This window comes from Sesamum indicum, linkage group LG3, assembly GCF_000512975.1.
Source record: "Sesamum indicum cultivar Zhongzhi No. 13 linkage group LG3, S_indicum_v1.0, whole genome shotgun sequence".
Taxonomy (NCBI): domain Eukaryota; kingdom Viridiplantae; phylum Streptophyta; class Magnoliopsida; order Lamiales; family Pedaliaceae; genus Sesamum; species Sesamum indicum.
The window spans coordinates 14,848,297-14,867,729 of NC_026147.1; the positions used below are offsets into that span (position 1 = coordinate 14,848,297).

Consider the following 19,433-nt stretch of genomic DNA (forward strand, 5'->3'; position numbering starts at 1 on the left):
TTGGTTGAGTAGGGAACGGTTTCCTACGTTAATTAATAGATCAAACACATCTCGAGTTATTGAGCATACTATCTAGTCCAGGATGAGAGCCACGCCCAATTTCATGCCCTAGACTTAGAACGAGAGACGAATGATGAAAGGACCGTACCTGTATAGTACTCAGGAACCTAAATGTTCATGCCAATACTTACCCAATCTCTAGTGCCATGGACCGTTGCTAGACGGGACGGGAATTTCTGATTAATGGTTAATTGAAAATAAATTAATTAAATTGAATTTAATTAATCATTGTGGATACAAGCCCAAGTCCAGACCCCTCTAATTTGTCCACACCACACTAAGGAAGAGATATAATTCTTTTTCTATTACTAAATAGAATAAAGAACAAGAAGAAAAACTACTCCAGACTAACACTATGAATTAGTGCTTTTGAAATGTTTTATGTTCTAAATTGAATCCAATTCAATACAGAACAATAAGGAGAACATTTTTGGAGAGAAAAGAGAGCAAATTTTTGTGGCTTAACTTGTTGGTTATGCATGATATATGTGTAGTTTTGTATATTACCACAAGCACATCCATAGTCATAGTGGCTTCTTTACTACCTTATCTGAATCAAATGGCTCCAAGGTTGCTGCTTTGTGGACCACCTAGAAAACAAAATTGCACCTTTTTCTTTCCACATGCTCGCAATTTCACTCGACATCACACTTTTATGAGGTTGCTATGTTAAATTATCAGCCTTCGAGTAGTTGTAAGAATAAAAGGTTCCACACAGGAGCCAAATCGAATTCGATATATTGCCAAGGATAGACAGTATGTTCTCGACAACAAAGAATTATTCTGGCAACCAACATCCTGATTAGCTATAAGATACATGATGAATACGAGGCTTTCGCTCAACATACAACCTCGTTATGACATTTACGAATAAGCTAAAAAGCCCGCAGAAGTAGATATTTGGCTCTAGCAGTATATTAGCAGAGCATACATAGATAGATACGCTCATGTGCTAAAACAAACCTTTTTATTTCAGTTGACTACCTCATTCTTTGCCGTCGGCGGCTCTGAGAGAACCAAGCTGAACCGGCGCCTGCGTTCCGACAACTTTTGACGAGCCGTAGGCAGATAAATCGAGCCCCTTAGCTTTCTCCTTCTCGATTTGTTCTTTGATCCAGAAGTATGTGATTCTCAATCCGTCCTGTATCACAGATGTGCAAGCAGTGAGTCATGTGTTTGCCTAAAATGGTGTTTGGTACGAGTAAAGGAAAAGACTGCATACGGACGACGCTACCTTCAGTTTCATAGAAGGGGCCCAACCGAGTTTTTCCTTGATTAGAGTGTTGTCTGAGTTCCGACCACGCACGCCTTCTGGTCCTGGAATGTGATGGATAGGGAGTTTCTTGTTCTCGAAGCTCAGGACGATCTCGGCCATCTCGTTCATGCTGACCATCTCATCACTTCCGATGTTCACAGGCTCTCGGAAGTCGGATTTCGTCAGTCTGCGTTTGTTATTATGTCACAACAGGCACAAGAACACAAAAGATTCAAATGGAGCTCTTCTTTTATAGATTATAACTAGGCACATGTCAAGAACCCGAAGAGCATGTGTAGTTTTCTCTATTGTGAAGGTGGTAAACTGATGATCGCGGGCCTTTTCAGTTACAATTTCAGAAACACTGAATCCAAAATTGGATCATTATGGGAAGTAATAGAGTCGAGTCGATTAGGTTGAGCACATTAGTGTCCAAACTTGTTTGAACTTTTATTGAGTTTGATTTGATTAATCGACCTTGAAACAAGCATTTAATTGATACAAACATGAGTCAAGCTCAATTATCTCGATAATACAAAACAAGCTTCAAATCTTGTAGAGCAGAAATGGGGGTCAAGATTGTCTTGTTAGTTTTTCAACAAATCAAGTTCAAACGAGCTTTTGATTGATTCTGAATCGAGCATCGAGAGTTGCTTTCAATTATAATCATTTTGTGTTCGCTTGCCCTACCGCCTATTGAAGCCTCAAAAATATCTGGTATTCATGATGAAATTAAGCTCTACTGCAACTATAATGACACGTATAGTAATCAGGTAAGCATACCTCAGAACACCCTCGACACATTCATCAATAAAGGTAAAAGACCGAGTTTGCAAGCCATCTCCCCACATTTCGAACTTATCAGTAGAAGTAATGGCTTTCCTACAGAAGGCAGCTGGTGCTTTCTCCCTCCCACCTGCAATTATGAAGATGTCGACGAATTGAAGAGAACACTTATTAGAAAGAAAAACAAAATAAATCTACTTCTAGCAGCATCAGGTTTACCTTTCCACGTGCCAAAGGGACCGTAAATGTTGTGGAACCGCCCTATGCGGCACTCAATCCCGAAGTCTTTGTTGTAGTGCTTACATAGTTCTTCAGTTGCCAGCTTCTCTAGCCCGTAAGCATCTTGAGGCTAAATAGCAAATTGAACAAAGAAACAGATCTCATTCATGACATAGAAAAACAGAAAATGAAAGGAACCAAATTATGCAAGAAAGTAGAAGGAAACCTCGGCAGGCCAGGCGTCAGACTCCTTCAAGCTCACATTAGTATCCAGCTGCTTAAATTCAGGGTAGATGCAAGCACTGGACGCATAGAAAAACCTAAAGACAAACGTAAACATAACAATATTCAGATTTTTTCCGTAACCAAATGTGTGTTTTATTGCATCTGGTTAAAAGGTAATTATCAACAATAAATGAACACAAAAGAAACACTGTGATTATGCATACTTGATGATATTGAGTAGCATCTTAGCAAAATATTATACAAACAGTCGGAGGAAAGGGAATATTCAAGGTTCCTTTTGTGTCAGACCACAATTAATTAGTTGAGTTATTGTTCACTGCTTGCAAGTACCAGCGACAGTAGGCGCACAAGAAAGATTAGTTAATTCATTTTCCCTCACCTTCACCTAGCGAAAATTCTTAAACTTTGATACTTTACATTGTTTGAAAAAAATACTCATTAAAGATCCAAATAAGCATCTCCGAGAATGATAAGTTTACAATCAGTATATTTGTTAACAGTAGTAAAGATCCATCAACGTCTAGCATTGTCTAATTATACTTCGTATGGCAGTTTTCTTGCAACACACGTCATTAGATATATGGTACACCACCGCTCATATCAGTATCCTCTTTACAAATCCAAATGCATGCAAATGCACAATTTGAAGGTTTAACTTTTATGGAAAAGTACCTCTTAACACCATTAATCCTTGCAGCCTCAATCATGTTAAAGCTGATCATTGTATTGTTATACATAATGACAGAATGGTTAGACTGAATGAAGCCCATCCCTCCCATATCTGCAGCAAGATTGAACACGTGGTCGACTCCTTTGGTAACTTTTAAACAGTTATCCATCACCCTCAGATCAACGAGATGGAACTCATGACAGAACATATCCTCAGTCATGTGCTCGTTTTTCTTCCAGTCTGAAGCAATAATATAATGGCCCTCGCTCTTCAAACGCCTGGCAATGTGAGAAGCAATAAATCCACCAGCTCCTGTAATGGAAATCCGGAGCTTTTCTGACGGCCAGTAGGGTTCCCTGTCAAGGTTTTCATATGTGTATGCCCCATAGTTGGTGTCACCAGTGCTTCCCATTATGCTACCAATGGGTTTACAAAAAAGAATTAACAAAGAGATTAATCTACACCGGACTCAGACTTAAAAATCCCAGTAAAATCAAATAAGTCAGCATTAACCAAAGAATTAGCATCCACTGGTTACTAAAAAGCATAATCCGAAAGCAAATCAAGAACTAGTGATACAACGGCCGACGCAAGGAAGATACTCTAAATTTACCCAACCATTATTTAGATATGTCAAACCAAGGTAACTAAAAGAGAAAATCACTGAAATATAAGTAGAACTATAATATTTGTTCTAAAATACAAAATAATCTCAAGAAACACATACATTCTCAGCCACCTAATAAAGTTAAACCAAATAAATGAAAAATGAAGGAAAGGGGTACAGTTCTATACTCCATGCACTCAAAAACTCAAAAACAGAGCAAAGAAGCTTGTACATTATGATTCAAGAACTGCAGAAAAGTATGCAAAACCATAAGGAGGGAAATTGAACATTACACAGTTTGCATACATAATTCAAACAAATACGCTGTCAAGAAATAGGCTTTTTAGATTATAACAAAGAGAGCATACAAACATAACCTCACTCATCCCTCCAAGTTCAGTAAATCAAAATCAACAAAAACCCAGAAACTATTCCAAGAAACAGAGCACACACAACCAGAAATGCTAACTCGCACTCTAAAAATTCCAGGATAAATGAAACAAGTAAAAAACTTTAAACAAACCCAAGTTGGAAAACAAACGGCTTAAAGAAACCCCAAACACGCCCTCCATCATACACATGAATTTCCAGCGTAATCTCAAGAAAACAGGGTGAAACAACACTAACACACACACATATATACATATAATTTTTCAAAAATCTTGAAGGAAATGAAAAGAAGATTCGTTCACCTCAGAAAGTTTTGATTCTTGGAAAGAGAGAAATGCAGAGGATCGAAGTAGTATGAAGAGATTCTGGAGTGGCCTCTCTCTTTTTTAGTAGATCTCTGCTCCTCGTGTGCTATATATATACACACACATATATACTGCTGTCTCCGTAGATGCTTTATCCGTCCTTTTTTTGAATATATTTTTGCTTTCGTGAGAATTATGGGCTTTCGATTTTATTGTTCTTTTTCAATCTGAGATGACAGAAATTGTGTGGTGAAAACAATTTTGGGTACTTCTGAATTCAATCATTCAATCTTTTTCCTGACGTGTTTGGCTTCTCTTCAAGTATTCATTTTCATTTGTAATAAAACTAATTAGAGGAAAATTATATTGTGTTTATGAGTTTTATAATCAAACAGTATAACACACTCAATACATGTCTGTAATGTGATTTTTTCTTAAATTTTTTTATTTAGGTAAATAAAAAAAGTAAAAATCTAACTAAATAATTAGTTAAAATCGACAAATACTGAAATACATTAATATTAGATATGCATGGATATAAAATTATTAAAAAGTCTATTGATTAAAAGAAATGAATATAATGCGAATAATAATTATGTGGGTAATTTTTTCGATTGATTTACCATCTTAATTTTGAAAAATTTATACTCTGTCTTATATGATTATTTTTCAATCAATTTTTCTATCGAAAAACATCACATGCAGTGCACATATTGAAAAAATATCGCTACATTGCCCTTAAATATTACATATGGGCCGAACGTGATGTTTTCTGGCAGAAAAATAGACTAGAAAATTGTCATATAATTATAGCAAGTACAAATCACAAAATTGAGATGTTAAGTTGACCAAAAAAAAAAATTTTAATGTCAAAGTATACAAACGGGTATAATTCAAATAGAAAAATATAATTCATCTTAAATATGATTAACACCTTTTTTCTCATAATTAATTACCATGATTAAAAAAAAGTATCATAGTGAATACTAATTAATCACTGTTGCAAAATAACTATTAGAAGTTGTTTATGTGTGCCGGGATAAAACATTAGTCACAACTAAAAAATCATGACAATATTAATTAATCGTGATCAAGATCGAAGTATTTGCACTAATTTTGTTTGATTGCGGTAAAAACTGTTGATTTATCATAATTTTTACATCATAGTTATTTAGGAGCAATCCATATTTTTGTGGTGTCAGAGTATTTCTGTCAATAAATATTTTGCTACTCAGGGTAGTGTTAATTTAGATGTCTCACCCTTAACAAATAAACTATAGATGTCATTTTGGTATTCAAATATTTATAAATGAATCATATCGTATTGGAGGTTTCACTGTTAATATTACTTTTGGTATATTGGTATTTTCCATTTTGGTGCATGAGAGTAAACTAGTCATTACATAAATAGATAACAAAAAAAATAAAAAACAGTATAATTTACTCATGTGATATGAAAAATAACCAAAAAAATTTTCTGAAAAAAAAATAACAAATTAACCCTTGTATTTTGAGAAATAAAGCAAATTACCCCTATCTAAATCCTTGAAAATTGGGTAATTAGCTTCATTTTTTCAAATACAAGGAGGTAATTTGCTAAAAAAAATTCACAGAGTTTCTTTTACTCATTTCATATATCATAGGGGTGGCAAATTGCATTTAACCGAAAAATAAATAAAAAATCAAAGTGGTCTTAATGATAAAGCTCGAATATCAATTAAGTTATTTGTAAAACGAGAGTATCAAATTAACAATAATAATAAAATTCAGGTATTAATATAATTGTTCCCCCAACAGAAAATATATCGTGGACCAAATTTTGCTTGATCATAAATTTTTATTTTAAAAATTTTAAAAAAAAAATGGATGGAGAATGCGCGACCAACATGTTGAGGGGTCGTTGACATGTTCATGTTTAAATTCATTGGAGCTCGTAACCTACCATAAAGAACGCACGACTATGTTGTATGTTGTATTTATACTACCACTATCATGGTAGATGGAAGCCTCACAATCGATAAAGTATTGACGAATGAATGCAGGTATAAGTCTATTTCTTATAATAAAATTTGGTTTGTTTGTTTATTTAGATATATTTTTAGATTTAAAATTATTGGTATATTTGATTCGACCTGATCACGCACGATCTAGATCCAAGACCTCGATCTCACCACGTCACCACTCCGAACCTGAAATCTGAAGATAAAACAAAGACATTAAGCTAATCGGGTTCGTCCTGACAACGACACTCCGATGCTTAAATAAGTTCGGATCGAAAGAAAAGTTAGCAATCTAATATGCGAGTGAAAGTTGTGTGCTTAGAAGTACCTTTTGATCGCCACGGCTCCGGTTATTTATAGAGTCCTTTTGTGGGTCCCACCCCCTGACACAAGTCGCCTTAAGGGCTATCCATGCAGTCACTAAGCATCCCTTCAGCATGACACTTGTCCGGGTCGCCATACGAGTCAGACCCAGGCCACCCGAAAGGACCGAACCTGGTAAACAGCGACCAACGACCAATGATCCGACCTCACCATTTTTGCGATCTTATTATTTTATTAGTATCCTTATCAATATTTAATTAATTTATGTGGCCTAGATGTACTGATTTTATAAGTAATGAACCTTAATTATCTACCAAAATTAAACAAATATATCTTTCCACTTAATGACTTTCCTTTTTCCTACATAAAAATCTTGAATGCGTTAATGTTATTTCTTTATTTATTCATATTGACCATACAATTTAAATATTTAAATAAGAGGTATTACATAATAAATTAAGACTAAAAAAATTTTAGTCCCGAATTATGGTCATTTTTATACTTTGTCATCTAAATTTTTTTTTGTTGCATTTTATCATATTTCATTTACATGAATTTTGTAAATTACCACCTTAAACTACTTTTTGATGGAATTTTCTATAAAAAAATAGTTACATGTAGTGCATATGTGTAATATTTCACCACAAATCTCATATTTGGTTCAGTTTTGTAGGAACTAGCTAGCTAGTGGTCGTTGGTCGTGTATAAAATAGAACTATGATGTGAGATGAAGAGAAAAAAGAAACTTGTGATAAAAAAAGTAAAAAGTCGAATAAAAAATGTAGGGTGAGGTGACAAAAAAGCTACTTTAATTGTAAATTTATTAAAAATATAGAAGTTTGTAGAGAGAAATATAGAGTAGTGGGTGGAGAAAAAGATTATAAAATTGTGAGATTATTAAAAAATTTTAAAATTACTATTCTGCCCAGATTTGTTTTGATGGAAAGAAATGAATTTATGAATAAATTTGAATATTAAAAAATTGGTATCACTTATATAATAGTATAGAATCTATAGATATTACAATGTTTTTACGACAAAAAGTGAAATTCAACTTCAAATTAACAAAATCACGAGTAGTTTTTTAAAAATAAGAAAGATTCTTGCACATATATGCTGAATGTGACCATTTTTAGACAGAAAAATCCATCGAAAGATGGTTTGAGGCGATAATTTACAAAATTTGTGTAGTTGGTATGATAAATTAAAATAAAAAAAAAATAGATGATGAAGTACAAAACTGATTATAGTTGTAAGGGAAAAATATTTTTGACCAATAAATAACGATGTAATGTAATAATTTTGATGTTTTTATTTTAAATGTAAATTATTATTGCTAGAATGACCCAAGGACTCTCATTGTAAATGCTTTTCTTCTTATGATTTCAAAGATATATAATAGTCTCCTAGGAAATTTTTGAGCGTACATTGATTTCTTTTCTTTTTCTTGTTTTGTTTCATCAAGAATGCATATATTGGCAATACTTTTCAAATTTCAAGTACCCAAATATATGTATATATATTGATGTAGGTCGTATAAAATTCGAATTGGGTCGTTGATATTGGTCTTGAGGTTGGGTCACTAGATCCTTCTTTTGAGCTTCCTGTTAGTGGATCCTGAGAACAGAGCAAACATAAGACTAGCTAGGTAGCCCCCAGCGAAGGCCCTCCAATGCCTAAGTTAGAAATTAGAAGCCGAGGATGATAAAATGAGATTGAATGAGACCAAAAAAAAGCAGTAAAAGTAATAAATGTGTCCCCTGAGATAGTCATAAATGCCTGTATATATAGTAGTACGGTACCGCATGAGCGTATGACACGTGGCTTTATCTGGATGCGTCCACATCACTTGATCCAAAGGCTGAAGAAATGGGTTGACTCGTTAACCCGGGTCAGGTCGAGCGACCTGGCCCGAGTTCTTATGCGCGGATCCTGCCATTGAGGATAAATTCCATTAACAAATAAAGGTTTTTTGTTATTTGATAATTACCCTCGTCATATATATATATATCAATAATGATTCGTGTAAAAATTTAATGAAATCTTCATGGTCCAAATAATCCAAAATTGGGTTTAAAAATCCTTGAAAGCCTCCAACAAACGTGCAAGGCTGACCATGTGAAAGCAATATAGGAAAGTTCGCGTTACAATTTTTCGATTTTTAAGTCAGTGATGTTAAATATGAAGCTTATTATGATAGTTATAATAGGAAAAATTATACCTGAAAGCATAACGAGTATGTATTTATATATATAGTCGTATTGTCTAGTTATATGTAAATTATTGATTTTTTTTAATTATGGAATGGTAATAAATCCATACATACTGGAGTTAATGCCGACTCGGGATTGAAGCAGTACGACTAAAACACTTGGAATGCAAACCCGGGGCCCACTAAGATAACGACATGTTGGAGGTATTCATGCCATTTTATATATTGTTGATTATCGGAATACAAAAGAAGGTAAATTATTATTTTTTTCCATTCTAGTCCATTTATTTTACAACTAAAACCTATAATCGTATATATTTTTTTAGGGTTAATTATATTTTGCTATTCAACCTATATTTATTTTTATATTTTGACATCTAATTTTTTTTTTGTGTTTAAGTTGTCTTATCAACTTTACGAGATTTTACACCTTACCTTTTATATCAAACAAATATCACATACAGTGCGCATGCGATATTTAACGATTAATGTAATGTGATATTTTTCACATATGTAGAGTATGTGATATTTTTTCAATAGAAAAATCAACAAAAATTGATTATATATGATAAAGTAAAAATTTCATAAAATTGATATGATAAATTTAAATATTAAAGTATAAAAATAGACATAGTGACAAGACGATATAGTTTACCTTTTTATATACTTTTGGTATTTTAGATTCCACCGACATTGAATTTTGTGGGTTTTTGAGGGTATTATTGTAATTATCACAAAAGTACCTCTATTAGATATAGATAAGACGTATGAGGCATAGATGAATCAGTACTGTACTAAGCCAAATAATTGTACGTTTTTGTAGTTTTTTACCTTTTATTGAAGACCCTACATGATAGGCTGTTCTGTTGTACCCGGATCCGATCACTGTCATTTGGATCTTTCTTGAACGCATTTCGGTACTACTCGGGTCCACTTGTCACAAGCATGGGAATGTGACTCTGACACTTATTGGGTAAATTACACTTTTAGCTCTTGTATTTTCGTTAGAGGTGTTTAGAAATCATAAACCAAAATCGAACAAAAAAAGCTTGGGTTGGATTTCGGTTATAACCGATTTTTTTGGGTTTTTGTCGGTCTAAAAATTGAAAAATTGAATTTTTTTTTAAAAAAATTAGTTTAGTATTTTTTTTAATGTTGTCCAAAAATACAAACCAACCAAAATGCAAGTACAACTAAGTAAAATCAACAAAAATTCAATCAGGCATTTCAACAGAGATATAAATGCAGAAAACTTAAACAAGACAGAGAAGGGGTGGAAAGGAAGAAGAACAGAGACGAGATGAGGAAGAGAATTGCTTAATTCCTTTCATAATAATGTTCTTCTACTCAATCCTTTGCCTTTACAATGGAGTTGCGACAAAAGGAAAAAAAAAAAACAAAAAAGAAAGTAGCTGAAATTATATTAAAAGTTCATCAGAAAACTTGTTGGGTGTCCTTCTCCTCAGCTGGTGATTGGTGGATCATCTTTTCCTTCACGGACTTTAGAAAAGACAATAACTCCACCGTAGTACTATATCCGCGCATCCTAAACATTTGTCGCTTTGTCGGCTCAATTTAGGCATGATTGGCTTGAGTGAAATCCCCAGTTTCTTTCCCCATTCCCTTGCACCTTTGCTTCCCCAAAACGACGTTGTAAGGGCTTGAGACTTTTAAATTTTCCCCAATTGCAAGTGTGTCCTTGTTCGAACAGCCCAAGTGTGCTCCTCCACTCAAACGGTCAGCTTCAAGAGTCACGTTTTGGTTGGTAAATACGACATTCCTTGCCCCTTTTTTAGAGCCTTGTCCCCAAGGATCAAAACCTAGAAATTTGTTGCAATGGCATGCTAGTCTTCCCATGTTACTTGATCAGGAAATGAGCGTGACCACTGGATTAGCACTCGGGGAATCCCCACATTGTTCCTTGGTATCAATCTGCGAGCAAGAATAGTTGTAGGATACACCATGAAGACCTCATCTTCGAACTCAGGTAAGTTAACTAAAGGGAAGTACTTTGAACCAACCCTGGGGATATCTCCAACTTATAAGCAACCTTACCCACTTTCTGAATTACTCTGTAGGGTCCAAAGTACTTAATTGAAAGTTTCAGTTGCTTCCTAAGAGCAATTGAAGCCTGTTTTGTAAGGTTGTAATTTTAGAAACACCTCATCCCCAACCTCAAATTCCCTCTCTGACCTCTTTTTATCAGCATTCATTTTCATCCCATGCTGTGCCTGGTGGAGATTATCTTTCAGTAACTGGAGCACCTTGATCCTTTCCTGCATTAACTCTTCTACCTCAGTGTGGTGGTTTTGCAAATAGGGACCAACAGATAGTTGATGAGGGGGATAGCCATGTAGAGCTTGGAATGGTGTGGTGTGGCTTTCAATCATGTGTGAAAATTAGTGTTGAACCAAAACTCTTCAAGAGTTAACCATTGAGACCATTTCTACACCTCAAATAGTTATTTAAGCACTGATTAACCCTTTCAGTTTGTCCATCACTCTGTGGGTGAAATGCTGATCTAGGGACACTCCAGATAGAGTAAATAACTCCTTCCAAAATATGCTTATAAACATTCTGTCCCTGTCTGTTATAATGCTCACAGGTAGTCCATGCAGTATGTAGATGTTGTCAAAGAAAACTTTGGCAATCGAGGTTGCAGTATAGGGGTGTTTGAGGGATATGAAGTCGGAGTATTTGGTTAACTTGTCCACCACCACTAGAATCCTTCCCTTCAGAGTTCGGTAATCTTTCAATAAAATTCATTGAGATACAAGACCAAGCCTGTTAAGGGATAGGTAGAGGCTACAGTAATCCAAGATAGGGGTTGTTCTCATGCTTAAACCTTTGACAGACTTCACATTCCTTCACCCAATTTTGGACATCACTTTTCATTGTAGGCTAGTAGAATAATGGTTTAATCCTCTTATAAGTCCCATTAATTCCAGAATGTCCCCCCAAAGCAAAGTCATGTAGTGCCTTGATGACTTTCTCTCAAACTCCTCCATGACTGCCTATACAGATCTTGCCTCCTCTTTTGAGTATTCCAGCCTCATACTCATAGTCAGGAAATGACATTGCATCAATAGACTAGGCTTGAATCACTGTCTGAAATAATGTATTGCCTTCATAGCTGGTTTATATCTCATGTATCCATAAGAGAATTGTGTGGAGATGGCATTAGAGTGGAGTTCAACCCCTTCATGTTCTATTCTGGATAGGGCATCTGCAGCCCTATTCTCATTACCTTTCTTGCATAGAACCTCATAGCTAAGGCCTAGCAATTTAGTAACCCATATTGGCTGCAACATAGAGTCAACCCTTTGACTAAGTATGTGTTTTAGGTTCTTTTGATCCGTTCTTGTAATAAAGTGATTCCCTTGTAGGTAGTGTCTCCATTTAGTAACAGCTGGGAGTGATGCTAAGAACTCCTCATAAGAGGTTAGTCTCAGACTTTTTGCAGCTAGAGCTTTACTTAGATAAGCAATAGGCTTGCCTTCCTTTATCAAGACAACTCTAATTCCTTTCGCACATGTATCAGTTTCCACCACAAATAATTGAGAAAAATCTGGCATGGCTAACACCGGTGCAGTGGTCATCACCTCTTTAAGTTGATTAAAAGCCTACTCGGTCTATGTTTCCACTCAAAGACATCTTTTTTAAGTAGTAATATAAGTGGTTCACTAATAGCCACATAAACTTTTATGAACTTTCTGTAATAGCCAGTGAGCCCTAAGAATCCTCTAAGTGCCTTGACATTTGTCCGGTTAAGCATCCATTCTACCTTCTGGGGGTCAGTGGCAACACCTTCCCAAGATATTATGTGCCCTAGGTATTCTACCTTCATTTGAGCCAAGGAGCACTTGCTCGTTTTTCCATAAAGTTGGTGTTTTCTTAGTAACTCCAACACCTTTTTGAGGTGTATTATGATGTCTCCTTCTGTCTCCTCTCCTTCAGTGGTTTGCTCATCCTGTTCAGCCTTATCATAATCTCTTGCCTCCTCATCACTTAGTAGCATATAAACTTATCTGTATTTGCACCTATGCCTAGGTACATAAAGTTCATCACACCTATAATATAAGTTCTTCTCTTTCTTGGCCCTCACTTCAGCCTCAGGAGGAAACTTTTGGCTTGAGTTTTGGTTCTGGGAGGGTGGGGTTCTTATTTGGTGGTTTGAAATGAGGTTTTGACTGAGAATTTATATTAGGTTGGTGCTTAAGGATGGCACTGACAGTGTGTTCTTGCTTCCTAGCAAGTATGATAGCTTGATTTAATGAGGTTGGGTTACAGGTGGACACAAAAGATTTTACCTCTTCCTTCAAGCCACTAATAAACTTCATCATGAAAACACTTGAAAGCACTGTAAGTGCCAACATTTTGTTAGTTGTGGTGCACTTGCCTAGAGGTGTTACTACCTTCTTGTCTAAGGGCGTTGTGTACAGCAGCCTCCGAAGTAGATCCCTTCTCCAGTGTTGTAGTCAGGTCGTCCCCTAGGATTGATTTGTTTCTATTGTATACTGTAACTGCTGAACAACACTTTGAAGCTGTTGTTGGACAATTGATAAGTTATGTTCTACATTCATCACAAAAGCTTGGAGTCCTCTTTCTACCTACATCACGTCTATGGATTTCATCCTCAATCACCTGTTTCCTAGCCTTTTCATCCATAAACATTATATCTATTTTCTTTTGTGCTTCTTTTTATCTCCTTCAATCTTGTTCCATCAGCCATTTTAGTGTATTTCAGGTCCAAGGATCAAGTGGCTCTGCGGCCAAATGATATGAACAGAGGTATAAATGCAGAAAACTTAAACTAAACAAAGAAAGGGGGTGGGAAGGAAGAAGAACAGAGACGAGATGAGGAAGAAAAATTGTTTAATTCCTCTCATAATGATGTTCTTCTACTCAATGGAATTGCAACAAAATGACAAAAAAAAACAAAAAAGAAAATAAAGTTGAAATTGCATTAAAAGATCATCAGAAAACATGTCGGGTGTCCTTCTCCTCAACTGGTGATTGGTGGATCATGTTCTCCTTCAAGGACCTAAAAAAAGAAAGCAACTCCACTATAGTACCAGTCTGCGCATCTTCAATCATCCACATGTCACTTTATCGGCTCAATTTTGGCATGATTGGCTTCAATGAAATCCCCAATTTCTTTCCGCATTTGATTGCGCCCTAGCTTCCAGAAGACGAAGCCATAAGGGCCTGAGACTTTTAAGTTATCCCCAGTTGCAGGCTTACCCTCGATCAAACGGCCTAAGTGTGCTCCTCCACTCGAATAGTCAGCTTCAAGAGTAGCATTTTGGCTGGAAAATGCGACATAATGGAGTCGGACTGAAGTTATGCTGATTGAGTCGGAGCCGTCCACGAGCGAGAGAGAGAGAGTTAGAGGAGAGAATCTTGCATAACTTTTTCTTTGATGCTTTTGCCCGTCTGTGGTCGAGATTCAAGAGAGAGAGTTAGAGGAGAGAGAAAGGGTTCTCAAGTCAAATATTTAAATTTCAAGTCATGAAGTCAAATTAGTCAATGACTAACAACAGTTGTTGAAACTATATAAGGAAATATAAAGATCTTTACAAATAATAATTATAACAATTATACAAATAGAAATTATAACAATAATAAAATAATAAGATATGAAACAAGAGTTGAAATTATAGTTGAAGGAAAACTTACTGGATTTCAGAATTTGTATATAATGAATTTTACAGAATAATTGGATGTACAGAGATATTAATTATCAAACACATCCGATTTTTGTATTCGTATAGATTACCAAAAAAAAAACTAAAAGAAGAACTGGAAGGACTTGTAGTAAGAAGCAAATGCCAGAGAGTAGTGAGTGTGCGAGAAAATGCTCCAAATTGAGTTGTGTGTTTCTCTCCTTCAATTGTTTCAATTTATAGAAATGGATGGTCTTCACATTCTTCATATGCTTGAGTGGATTTGCTTACTATGGCTGTCCATCATGACTGCCATTCAAGTGTCAATAATGCAGCAAGTGAGCTGCAAAAACTGATTTTCAAATTTTTATTTTTATTTGTTTATTTTTTTACAATATTTCTAAGATATTACATCAACAAAATTTTTATGGAATTGGGCTAAATTTTCCAAAGCAGTCATTTTCATTTTCATCTCCAAGGTTGATGGGGGATAGAGAGTCTTCCTTGTCACTTTGAATTTCTTCTAGAATTTTTTGCATTTCTTTTGTGGTAGTTGCTTTGGTTATTCTTGCAGACAAATTATTTTTCTTCAATAGAAATTGCTCCTGCCGCAGATTGATTTCTTTTCCAAGAATTGTTGAGGTTTTGCAACTGTAGGATTTTACTTGAACCATTCAAGAATTGTTGTCTATTAAAAAATCTCTATATTCATTGTGTCCCACCATTTGACACAATATTTTTTGTCCAGAGAGAATATAATTGTGTCTTCGTCAATCTGAAGAGGTTTGAATTGTTGTTCAATTTTTAGTATCCAGGTGAGATTGAATCGGATGTAGTATTTGAGCAGATTGGGAAGATGTTTTCCTAGGAACATACTAAGTTTCAGGTTTTTCGAAAAGAATTTGAAGGCTTGTTGAACTGGTTTTGGGAGAATTTGTGATTTTGGTCCAAAATAGTGCTATCATCTAACAAACCAATTTGGAATTTTTGTGGGGATAATTTTGGTACAAAAAATAAATAAATAAATAAAAGGACATGATATTTTTCTCATTCTGTTTGAGGAGAAAATGTTGGAAGGCTTTGATGTAATCCCAATAAGAAATCAATGAATAGTTTTTATTAAGAATGTTCTTGAGCTCATGTGGACATTTTTTCCATTCTGATAATGAAAGAATGGAATTTATAAAGATTTTTAGGTAGCCAAATTTGTGAGAGTTGGTTGGTGTTCCTTTAGGTGGCATATTTTGAATATAAATGGATTTGGTTGAGGGAAGAATATCCTAATAGAATTGCTAGATTTTAAGTGGATCTTCATAAATCCTATTATGACTTTGATCAAGAATATTAATAGAATTGCTAGATTTTTTTTTGTACCAAAATTATCCCCGCTAAAATTTTAAATTGGTTTGTTAGATGTTGGCACTATGTTGGACCAGAATCACAAATTCTCCCTAAACCATTTCAAGAAGCTTTCAAATTCTTTTTGGAAAACCTAAAACTCAGTATGTTCCTAGGATAACATCTTCCCAATCTGCTCAAATTCTATATCCAATTCAACCTCACCTGGACACTAAAAATTGAACAACAATTCAAACCTCTTCAAATTGATGAAGACATAATTATATTCTCTTTAGGAAAAAAATATTGTGTCAAATGGTGGGACAAAATGAAGACAGAGACTTTTGAACAGACAACAATTCTTGAATGGTTTAAATAAAATTCTACAATGTGCAAAACGTCAATAATTCTTGAAAAAGAAACAATTGGCAGTAGGAGCAATTTCTACTGAAGAAAAATAATTTGTCTACAAGAATTGCCAAGGCAACAATAAAAGAAGAAATGCAAAAAATTCTAGAAGAAATTCAAAGTGACAAGGAAGATTTCCCATCGCCCATCAACCTTGGAGATGAAAATGAATATTTAGCCCAATTCCATAAAAAATTTGTTGATGTAATATCTTAGAAATATTGTAAAAAAAATAAATAAAAAAATAAAAAATAAAATAAAATTCAAAAATCAGCTTTTGCAGCTCACTAGCTGCATTATTGACACTTGAATGACAGTTATGATGGATAGCCATAGTCAGCTAATCCACTCAAGCATATGAAGAATATGAAGACCATCCACTTTTATAAAATGAAGCAATTGAAGGAGAGAAACACACAACTTACTTTGGAGCATTTTCTCACACACACTCACTTCTCTCTGGTATTTGCTCACTCACTATAAGTCCTTCTTCCAGTTTCTTTTTTTTTTCCTTTCTTTTTTTTTTTTTTATAATCTACAAGATACAAAAATTAGATGTCTTTGATAATTAATATTTTGTACATTCAATTATTCTGTAAAATTAATTATATACAAATTCTGAAATCCAGTAAGTTTTCCTTTAACTATAATTGTCTTCAATTCTTTTTTCATATCTTATTATTTTATATTGTTATAATTTCTATTTATGTAATTGTTATAATCATTATTTGTTAAGATCATTATATTTTCTTACATAGTTTCAACAATGGTTATTATAATATAATATATTATATATAATACATATATATAATATTGTAAAATATAATATAATTTAAAATATTATATAATATAATATAATTTATATGTAAATTATATAAATAAATATGTATTTTTTCTCTATTAATGATTTTATTTAATTTGTATTTTTCTCTATCTTCTCAACCTCCACATCCCTTTTTGTTCTCTCATTTTTTTTGATGATTTCTCTTAATTGTTATATTTTTTTTCTAATTTTATTTATCTAATCAATATTTTTTAAATAGTAATTATTTTTTAAAAATTTAAATTAATTATGCACATATATTTGAGTGTGCCACATATTATTATAATAAAATAAGAACCCGAGTCACGATTTAAAGAGTTAACCAATAATTCTCAAATTTCTTGAAATTATTTTTGTTTTTTTTAGTAAATCAGTTATATTTACATTATAAATTTATATTGCAAACAATTAATATGCGTGATTTACAAATATCAATTATATATATAACTAAACAAACAGGTCATATTATAATAGACTACCAAGTGCTATTAACATGGACCAATAAGTATTATTAAAGTAGACTAATACCCACATATTGACAGGACACGAATTCATGAGCTCTTGATTATAGGGGCCTAAGCTTCGCCAGTTAAGTTAGATTTCAAAAATATACCAGCTTATTTATTGTATCTATACTATTATAAAAGAAAATATTTTATCGTATAAATTTTTGAATAATCCAATGTACCATTTATTTCATATCTTCCCTTTAAAAGAATTTGGTGTAATTTAATATTTTTTTAATAATCTTATAATTATATATTTTTTTATAGTTATCTGCCAACTACTCCACCTTTTCCTCTTACCTTACTTCCTCATATTAATTACAATTTATAATTATAATTTATTTTTTTTACAAAATTTATTTTTTCTTATCATCTTAACCAAAATTCTTTTGTATGTGTGGAAACTGCATCCAGTGATAACTAGTTATTATAAAAAAAATTGATAGTCTACCCAATAATAGGAAGACTTACAAAACTACCGTGAGTCCTTATGGAGGTGCAAATTCAATTTTATTTAGAAAAATAAAAAAAGTAGAGTCGTTATTTGCCATTATATCTTCATTATTTTTTTAATTTAAGTTTTAATTAACTCTAATTAATACTTAATTAATATTTAATATAATTATTAGTTTAATATTTTAAATTAGGATAAATTACAACAATTTTCCCTAAAATTTGACATAATTACTATTACTCCTTCGTTGTTCGGAAAATTACCAATACCTCCCTAAGTTTAACGCTTAGCTAACAATTAGCCCAATCCATTATGTTTCTATTCATTTTGTGATAACTAACCAAAATGCCTTTGTGGATTAAGAATTATAATTTTATTTATTTTTAAATTTTTTTGATTTTTCTATGAATTAAGTGGATAATTTTTGTTATAATTCTTAAAAACTTATCATTCACCTCCTCCGATTTTTCTTATAAATTTTTATTTTTTAAAAAAAAATAAAAAGATACAAAAAGGGCAAAGTTGATAATTATATACCCCATGCAAAAAGTACATAATTTCGTCAAATATTAAAGGGTCAAACTATAAGAATATTTATAATTATGTCAAATTTCATTAAAGGTGATTTTAATTTACCCTTCAAATTATATTTCTCTAATTTGCCATAATTACTTCTTTATTAATTTTTTAAGTTTTTCATTAAAGTTTTAATTAATTCTAATTCATAATTAATAACTATTTATTGTTTTTAACACTTTAAATTATAATTATCTAATATTTAGAGGGTTACAACTAGTGCGTGTCGTCAAAAAAGTGGAGTCGTTTTTTGACGACACGACTTCATTATTATTTTTTTAATTTTTAATTAATTGTAATTATATTTAATAATTAATTATTATTCTTAGATTATAATTATCTAATATTTAGTGGCCCAAAGGCCGAGCAAAGGCATAGGAGCCCAATAGTAACAAGTTGAAATCCAAATTAAGATGGCTTAAAAGAGGCCCAATAGTTTTTAAGAAATGGCCCCAGTTCGTTCTTTAGAATAAATTTCAAAGTACACCACGATTTAGGCCCATTGAGGGAGAGATGCAAAAGAGAGAGCAAAGCAAGCTCGGCGGAGCTGCGGGCGGCTCCGCCCCTCCTGCCGCCAAGAGCGGCCGC

General features: G+C 33.3%; 3 protein-coding genes across 3 annotated transcripts in view; 1 reads left to right on the forward strand and 2 right to left on the reverse strand.

Moving 5' to 3' along the window:
- On the reverse strand, positions 753–4,730 carry LOC105158417 (GDP-mannose 3,5-epimerase 2). Its single transcript, XM_011075172.2, has 7 exons — positions 4,536–4,730; positions 3,239–3,652; positions 2,547–2,640; positions 2,321–2,450; positions 2,099–2,231; positions 1,295–1,502; positions 753–1,201 (listed from the first exon to the last, which is right to left on the reverse strand). Exons 2-7 carry the CDS (start codon positions 3,646–3,648, stop codon positions 1,046–1,048), a joined length of 1,131 nt encoding a protein of 376 aa, XP_011073474.1. The 5' UTR covers positions 3,649–3,652; positions 4,536–4,730; the 3' UTR covers positions 753–1,045.
- On the reverse strand, positions 12,673–13,092 carry LOC110011712 (uncharacterized mitochondrial protein AtMg00860-like). Its single transcript, XM_020692506.1, has one exon. It carries the CDS (start codon positions 13,090–13,092, stop codon positions 12,673–12,675), a length of 420 nt encoding a protein of 139 aa, XP_020548165.1.
- The window catches only part of LOC105158418 (armadillo repeat-containing protein LFR), a gene marked incomplete in the record, with an annotated part of 2,902 nt that continues 2,826 nt past the window's right edge, over positions 19,358–19,433 (forward strand). The window contains 1 exon segment of the mRNA XM_011075173.2: positions 19,358–19,426. Coding sequence (XP_011073475.1) covers positions 19,359–19,426 — 68 coding nt within the window.